The 9,218-nt window shown below is 34.7% G+C and overlaps 1 protein-coding gene across 1 annotated transcript; it reads left to right on the forward strand.

The window, feature by feature from the left end:
• Positions 1–2,312: 2,312 nt before the first annotated feature.
• Positions 2,313–4,798, forward strand: LOC117128031 (the record flags this gene model as incomplete). The annotated part of the gene is made up of 8 exons (XM_033279459.1): positions 2,313–2,615; positions 2,690–2,819; positions 3,116–3,235; positions 3,316–3,492; positions 3,592–3,813; positions 3,909–4,171; positions 4,366–4,448; positions 4,506–4,798. Coding segments are annotated over exons 1-8 (1,536 nt in total), but the record flags the coding sequence as incomplete, so codon positions are not given.
• Between the last annotated feature and the right edge of the window lie 4,420 nt (positions 4,799–9,218).

Here is a 9,218-nt window from a genome sequence, read left to right on the forward strand (position 1 = left end):
CTTATGTGAGTGATGGTTTGGCCAGAGGCGAAACATTTGACGATTGGATACGCGAGATGGTCGTTGGACCAAACTTTGTTGTGAAGTCATATCCGAGATTTTGTACTCGAGGATATGCATTCACAACTCAGAAGAGGAGACGTTCGAGTACGACTTACGATGCTGGTGTTTGTTCTGCATCAGGAGATGATGTATACTACGGACACATAAATGAGATTTTAGAAATCAAGTATTTGGGCATGGTTGGATTGCGCTGTACTGTTTTCTATTGTGACTGGCACGACAACACTCCAGATCGAGGTGTGAGAACAGATGCATTTGGTGTTACATCAGTAAATTCAAGACGGAAGCTGCAATATTATGATCCTTTCATTCTTGCTTCTCAGGCCGATCAGGTTTGTTATATCAAGTACCCCCGGGTAAGGAACAGAGATGATCCATGGGTTACTGTTACAAGACTCAACCCGAGAGGCCGAGTTCAGGGAAGTTCTGAGCTGGAAGACCCACTACAACCAAGCACATCCGGCAACTTAAGTGCAGCAGAAGATTTAGGTGGAGTTGGCCTTGTAGTCGATTTAACTGACTTCGGAGAAGAAGCCGCCGTTCACGTAGATGATGAACCAGTGATTGGAGAGTTTCACCAAGATCCAGATTCAGATTCATCTGGTGATGACGACTCGGAAACAGACTAGCGTCGACCTTTTTTTTTTTTTTTTTTTTTTAAGGAAAATTCCGAGGAAATTCCGAGGACAGATAGGTTTTCCTCGGAATTTCCTCGGAATAGATCTTCTCGATTGAAAACCCCAAGTTCCTCGGAATTCCCTTGGAAAATTCCGAGGAAATTCCGAGGAACTCTTTATGTTCGTCGGCATTTCCTCGGAAAATTCCGAGGAAATTCCGAGGAGATGGGGATTTGATTATAGATTCTTTTTCCTCGGAATCTCCTCGGTATATTCCGAGGAAATGCTGACGAACATAAGGATTTCCTCGGAATCTCCTCGGTATATTCCGAGGAAATTCCGAGGAACTGGGGGTTTTAAATCGAAAACAACGTTTTACGATTGAATAACACGTATATAACCTTCATTAAGTGTCATAACCAGATTATGATGTTTGGAACTATGAACTTTGGTGTTTTATCCAATAACAAACACTTTTACGATTGCATGAACGAAAACCACACAACATAAGAGAAACACTTATACACTTTAATAAATGGTAAAGGGAATACTTACAATTATTTTTGAAATTGTGTTATTTCATGGTTTATGATCATCTATACAAAGAATCCTCAATGGTATGCATTATAATTGTATAAGAAATGAAATACGGCGAAAATAATCGATGTTTAAAAACCCCAAACCCTGGTTCCTCAGAAATTCCTCGGAGATTACCGAGGGTATTCCGAGGAATCATTGTTCGTCGGAATATTTTCATTTAACCGGGTAAACCAAGCCGCCAAATATTTCGGGAAAATTGAATCAAAGAATTCCGAGGAAATTCCGACGGAAATATTAAATATTTCCGAGGAAATTCCGACGGATAGTTTCCGTCGGACGCCTCATAATATTAGGGCGAGCCCGATCTTCTTCCCCATTTCTCTCTTTCTCTCCGCGCCGCTGAGCCTCTCCTCTCGCGATTTCCGGCGACTCCACCGTTCTCTCTCGCGTTTTTCCGGCGAATCTCCCCTAATCCTCCCCCATAATCATGTAAGAACCCTATCCCACTCTTTTAGGTTAGATTTGTATGGTTTTTAAGTAGATTTGATGATTTTGGAATGAGATTTATAGATTTTGTTAGGGTGAATGGTAGATTTGTGTAAAATCGAGTTTGATTATGTATTTCACTTGATTTGAATTTTTTTTTTAGAGTTTTTATTAATTTTGTGGTTATAAAAATCGAATTTGAAATTATATATATATATTGAAAACGTTTTTTGTATATAAAATCTATTTTTTGCATTTTAAATTCATTTATATATTTATTAAACATTTTTAAAATCTATAAAACTTTTTTTAAGATTAAAAATCATTTATATAATATTTAAAAACATTTTTTTTGTATTTTATATGTAAAATATAAATTTCTATATTTATTAAACATTTTTAATATTATGAAAACTATTTTTGTAATTATTTAACATTTTAAACATTTTTAAAACTATTTTTCGTAATTATTATGTTTTTGGGATTTATTTAAACTATTTTTAAAATTTTTAAACTATTTTTTATTTATTAAAACTTTTTTTATTTAAACTGTTTTTTTTTAATTAAAATTATTAGAACTAATTTTTAAATATGTTTTTTTTTAATTTACAGGTCTAATGATGATCAGATCCGGTCTCGCCAGCGTCGTAGCCGGGGTGGTATGGGGAGCCAGTCTCGGGGTTCTTCCAGCCATGTTCAGGATTCCGTTTCGCCCCACAGCTCATACCATACATCTCCCTCTCCATTACTCGCTCATGCTGCTCCCGCTCCCGCTGCTGCACCCGCTCCTGGTCCCGCTGCTGCACCCGGTCCTCTGGGAGTGATGAGGGTTGCGGAGTTGGTTCGACAGCCCGGTCGTGACCATCTTCCCTATCTCACTGAGTATCCACATGGACATGGTCAAACATGGTAATTTAAACTTTTATTTTTTAAACTATTTTTTATTTAAACTATTTTTTTATTAATAATTTTTTTTTTATTAGGTTCAACCGATCCGGGAATGGGATCAGCGCATGGATCAACCGTATGATGTACTCGGCCCTCGACAGCGGACATCCGACTTTCACTCACTTCCCTGTCGAGAAGCAGCATCTGTGGTTTCAGCAGTTTGCGGTAAGTATTCTAATTTTTAAATTATATTTTTTATATTATTAAAACTATTTTTTGTAATTATTAAACTATTTTCTATATTTATTAGACATTTTAAATATTATTAAAACTTATTTTTGTAATTATTAAACTAATTTCTATATTTATTAGACATTTTAAATATTATTAAAACTTATTTTGGTAATTATTAAATTATTTTTTTAATTATTAAACTATTTTTTATTTATTAAAACGACGATTTTTGTAATTATTAAACTATTATATTTTTGTGTTTAAAAACTATTTTTAAACTATTTCAGCAAGAATTCAACTGGAATGCCGATGATACGCTCTCTATCTATCACCATTTTGTCCATAAAGTTATGGACAACTATGGGAAGCAGATGTACGAGTGGAAGAAGAAGTGGGAAGTAAACAAGGTAGTTTTTAATTTATTAACAATTTTTAATTTATTACACTATTTTTAAAATTATTAAACTTTTTTTTTTTAAATTAAAAGGTCCCAAAGTCGATGAACGACACGGTCTGGAAGGAGTTGTGTGCGCATTGGGATAAAGAAGAGACGAAAGAAACTTCTTCCACCAACTCCAACAACCGCAGGAGCGACCGTAAAGGAAAGGGCATCTACAAGCATAACTTGGGTGCTCAATCTATTGCCACTCTGGCGGATCGCATGGTAAGCTCAACCGCTTTTTTTTCAATTATTTAAGTTTCAGAATTTTATTTTTTTGCATTTTCAAATTTCTAATGTTTGTCTAATTTATTTTTTTTCAAGGCGGAAGAAAATGAAGGCCACCCAGTTGATGATCTCGCCCTTATGAAAAGGGCGTATACCAACAAGAGGACCGGCCAGATTGATGATGGTCTTGTGAGGGACGTGGTCGACCTGGTCCAAACTCAGGTGTATGACGAAGTGTCTCAGCTTCAAACCGATGATGACGATTCGACGGCCTCGACCAACTTGTCTCGGGTTCGAATCAACGAAATCGTTGAATCGGTAAGTTTTTTTTTTTTAAAGTTCAATTTAATTATTTCTTGATTTTTATTTTATCATCAATTTAAATTATCTAAACTTGGTTATTTATATTTCAGTCGGTTCCAAAGAAAAAGGGACGTTTGGTCGGTTTGGGTCGTCGCTCCCGGTCGGCTGCTCCTTCTTCTGCACCACATGCGTATGTTGATCCAGAAGTTCTTACGGCTCAGCTGAAGGACAAGGATGATCGGATATCTGCGTTGGAGACTCAGATGGCAGCTCAACAGGCGGGCTATGAGACCCAGAAGAGGCTGAACGAGCAGATGATGGAGATGATGAAGAGGATGTACCCGAACGAGACGTTCCCGAACATTCAAGACCCGTAGTTTTTTTTTTTTCCAAAAACTCTGAATGTTTTATTTAAATTTGAATATTATCTACTATGTTTTATTTTATGTTTTATTCAATTTTAATTTTAAATTTTAAAAATTTTAATTTTTAAAAATAAAATTAATTTAAAAAAAAAAATAAATTTTTTAAAAAAATAAATTTTTTCAAAATTCCGAGGGAATGGAGTTCCTCGGAAAATTCCGAGGAACTTTCTCCCCTCGGCAAATTCCGACGAACTTTAAGTTCCTCGGAATTTTCTGAGGGAAAAAGTTCCTCGGAATTTTCCGAGAAACTCCACTCCCTCGGAATTTTCCGAGGGAGAGGAGTTCCTCGGAATGTTCCTCGGTATTTTCCGATAAACATTCCGAGGAATATTTCGTCGAAACTTCCGAGGATTGGGCCATCGGAATTCCCTCGGTATTTTCCGAGGAACCTTCCGACGAACTTCGTGTCCTCGGAGTATCCTCGGAATTTTGTTTCCTCGGAATTCCGTCGGAAAATTCCGACGGAATTCCGAGGAATTATGAATTTCCGAGGAGTTATTTCCGAGGACTTTTTTCGTCGGTATGTCCTCGGAATAGCGTTATTCCGACGACATACCGACGATTTTTTCCCTCAGTATCCCGATGTTTTCTTGTAGTGATGACTTATTGTTGGTATAGTTTTTTTTTTTTGAAAAAAATGATTTGAAGATTAAGAGGGACTTATTGGTATATTTAAACTAAAATAAGCATTGAAAGAAAGTAAATACTTACATTTTTAAAATTTTATTATAGTTAGACAAGTATTTAGTTTCTAAATTAATAGTAAAATTTAATTTCTAAATTAATAGTAAAATAAATGGTTACAATTATTGTCAAAAATTATGAACATAAATATTACTTGGAGTTAAAAATAAATTTTAAATTTTATATAAATTTGTATTATTAATTTATTTACTTGCCCGCCCGTAGGGCGGGTTTATCCTAGTGTGAAATATAATGATAAATTATCAGTTATCAGTAAAATTGTTTAACACTAATGGGAAACTTTCAACATTTTCTAAGAACTCAATTCACACTTGAAATTAACAGTTTAACTTTTAAGAAATATAAAAATAATCATATGATAAAGGTACTAATATTTTATTATTATAGAGAAATTCACAGGGTTTCTCCCAATAATGATGCCTTCACTTTTTGTTTACGAATAAAGGCTTGTGCATTCCTTTAAATTTTCCCGTCTCAATTTTCATGCACGCTAAAAGAAATTGTAATCTGTTCTTAAGATTTGGCTGGGCATATTTAACCATTTCCTGTCATCTATGGGCTCTTTGTATTGTGACATTAGGATTTAGGAAGTGATTTTTTTTTGTCGAACTTTATTTTAAATTTATATCTTCACAATGTAATGTTTACATTTTTCTGTCATCTATGGGTTTGTGCATTCCATTAAATTTTCCCGTCTCAATTTTCATGCACGCTAAAAGAAATTGTAATCTGTTCTTAAGATTTGGCTGGGCATATTTAACCATTTTCTGTCATCTATGGGCTCTTTGTATTGTGACATTAGGATTTAGGAAGTGATTTTTTTTTTGTCGAACTTTATTTTAAATTTATATCTTCACAATGTAATGTTTACATTTTACTTTCGGCAATGACGTTCTTAATCAAACGGGATAAGATATGCTTTTTTTTTTTTTTTTTTTTTGACAACGGATAAGACATGCTTTTAGTAGACCGGCTTATGTCAATACTCTTGGCTGAACTTAGATTAACAGATTGATGAACTATTTTACAGATTAATGAACGATTTACATTTCATTTTCAACTTTTCTAATCATTTATAATATTCAAAATTCTTACGTTTTCAAGCTTTGGTTGTGTTGGGAGTGGCCATAATTATGCAGCCATGTCCTCCTGGCATTTTTCAGGTTTTCCAAGAAATATCATTGCTCTAATATATTTATCAAAATAAATAATTAAAACATAGGTTTCAAAAAATAAAATAAATTTTTTTGCTAATGTTTTCAACCTTTGGATGTGGTGGGAGTGGCCATAATTTTGCAGCCATGTCCTCCTGGCATTTTTCAGGTTTTCCAAGCAATATCATTGTTCTAATATATTTAACAAAATAAATAATTAAAAACATAAATTTCAAAAAAAAAAAAAAATTTGTTAACTTTCAAAATATATATATATATTTATTTTTAACTTTCAAAAAATAATGATTAATTCATTCACTTAATATTTATTGTTCTATTTTCCATAAAAATACATAATTGTTTTAAAATCTTGAAAGAAAACCGTGATCTTTATCTTTTGGAAAAGAAAAAGGAGATTCTTCTTAACTTTTGTATAGCCTTATGGCGCTAGAGAAGACAAAATATATATCTAGAAATCATGTCCAAATGCTAAGGGGAAAAGGAAAATCTAAAAGATATTGAAGATCAAATATTTTATCCCAAAAATAAAACGCTGCATTGATAGTCCAAAATAAAATTGTTACTTTCCGACTGCCCACAGATAATAAGCCTCCTACATTTTATTGGCCCGTAGATTTTATTTAGTGCGATAGGCGATGCATTAATTTTTTCAGAATCCGAAAGTTTGTTTATTGATCTTGCAATTACTACATGACATTTCTTCGTACTTTGGCCTCACTCACACGATATCATGAATCACTTTCCGATAGGTCATTCATCCTTCTACTACTCCAACTTAAGCATACTTAATTCTGGAGTTCTAAACGGATGTGCGCAAGAAGGTAAACACATATGGTGACATAGGCAGCCAAATCAGTTCTCTTAAACCTTTCACATAAACTAAAAATCGTGATGTTATAATTTACCCCTACTCACAGAAAGAAACCATTGCACGGCACAAAAGGTTTCTAAACGTCTCTCGGGGTCAGAACTGAAATAACTAACTTTGCTCTGATACCATTTGTTACGTCCTGACCACCCACAACTAATAGACCCTCCACACCCGCTCTCTCATCCCAGAGGCCCCATTCCATGCAACCAACATTGCATTAATTTTTTAAAGCCCAAAAGTATTGTTTACTGACCATGCAATCACCGCATGACCCCTCCCCGTGCTTTGGCTTCACTTGCACGATATCATGAATCACTTCCCGATAGAGCACCCATCATTCTACTACCCCAACTCCAGCAGGCTTAACTCAAGAGTTTTAAACGGATGTGTGCCCAAAAAGATAAGCGCACTTTGATGACATATGTAGATAAATCAGTTCTCTTAAACTTTTCTAAATATATCAGAAATCGGATGTTACAGAAACATGAATGACAATTTTCTGGTTTTATTATTGTGGATCTGATTCCCAGGACGATCCAAGTTTAGTTCGAAAGTTAACTAACAAGCCTCTTCTTTTCTCTCTCTCTAAAAACAGAAATTCAACTGATAAAATATATGCATTGATGATATTATAAATTTTCCAGCTTAATTTAATTTCATGTATATATAACTATATAAATTACAACTTCTTTACAATTTCATCAATATAATTTAAAATTTTAATTTAAGTTGATAAGTTAACATTAATAAATCTAGTAATTTTACAACAAGGAATAAATATTTATTCGCTTTAAAATAATTAAACTATATAGTTGTCACCATAAATAAAAGGTTAAAAGTATACTATAGCAATACCGTATCATGTTATGCAGCCAAATTTGATATATCCAAAGCATTTGATATAGTCCAGTAACTGCCTACTAGCTTTGCTGTTTCCATTGAGCTTTTCTCATTTTCTATAGTGGATTTTTATTTGCATTTCGACATCATCTTGTATCTGTCAATGAAATTTTGGAAGGCTTTTTCCAGTGTGCCGAAGATATTCAACAAGGGTTTTCTGTGACCTTTTTTTTGTTGTTGATAACCGGAGGTATCCGATAGACTGAGGCCTAATTGACTAGGCTATGGGGATCTGTCCAACGTCATTAGATATATCCGGTTCATGTTCATAATTGAAATTATATACTTATGCCATCTGTCTACAAACACAAATATTAGTTTGGTATGTTTCGAACCGAGATTTTTAGCATATTTTCGAATTCGCCGTACAACTCAGCCATGCTTGTATAGTTTATGTCCTATATTTCTATGTCATTATTAATAATGTCATCTTGAAAATGTTTATTATGTATGCTGATATTTTGCATATTTCCATTGTTTTATCCATTCACCCATGTGCATTTTGATCATATAGATTAGAATTTAGCCTTGTTTAGGTTGCATTTTGCATACATGAGTCCTTATCAGGTATTGGAGTACTACATGGAGTTCTTGGAGACATTTGGGTGCATTTAGAGCTCAAAAGAAGTGTTTAAAGTGATTTTGGGACGAGCAGTGCATGGGAGCGACCTAACCGGAGCGACGTTGTGAAGTCGCTGTGGCTATCCTCTCAGAGCGACCTCATTGGAGCGACTCCCCGAAGTCGCTCGCTCTTTTGCTTCTTGGAGACACGAAATCGCACTCGGAGCGACCTCTCGCAGCGATCCATCCAGGTCGCTCCCGAAGCCCGGAGCGACTTGTCGGAGCGACGAGCCGAGGTCGCTGCGTGCCTATTGTTTGCTCGAATTCAAGTTTTCTCAAGGGCCTTTTGATCATTTCATTATGCACGTTTTTACTTTCTAAACCTATGTTTTAATACTCTGTAAGCCACCAGGAGGCAGATTATCTTTTGTTCTTAAGAAAAACCACCAAAAACCTTTGGAAAGTCATCTCTTTGAATCAATTGATCAGTTTGTTATTGAAATTCGGTGTTCTTATATCTATTTTTCTGTATTTCTCTACATGATTAATCTGAAATCCAACATGGGTTTAAGAGGAATCATGGAGATTAGCAAGTAATCACCTTTTGAATTCATGGGTTAGGGAGATTAAGGGTGATTAGGTTAGAGCTAGAATGTTTTAGTGTAAATCATTCATATTTCCTTGCTAATAGAGTATTCATAACGCATCCTCTGAGTTGGCCTCTCAGAAGTTGATCCTTAGGCATTTCTCACCCGAAAGGTGTTCGAGGAAATGCCCGAGACA

The sequence above is a fragment of the Brassica rapa genome, chromosome A09 (assembly GCF_000309985.2).
Source record: "Brassica rapa cultivar Chiifu-401-42 chromosome A09, CAAS_Brap_v3.01, whole genome shotgun sequence".
NCBI lineage: Eukaryota > Viridiplantae > Streptophyta > Magnoliopsida > Brassicales > Brassicaceae > Brassica > Brassica rapa.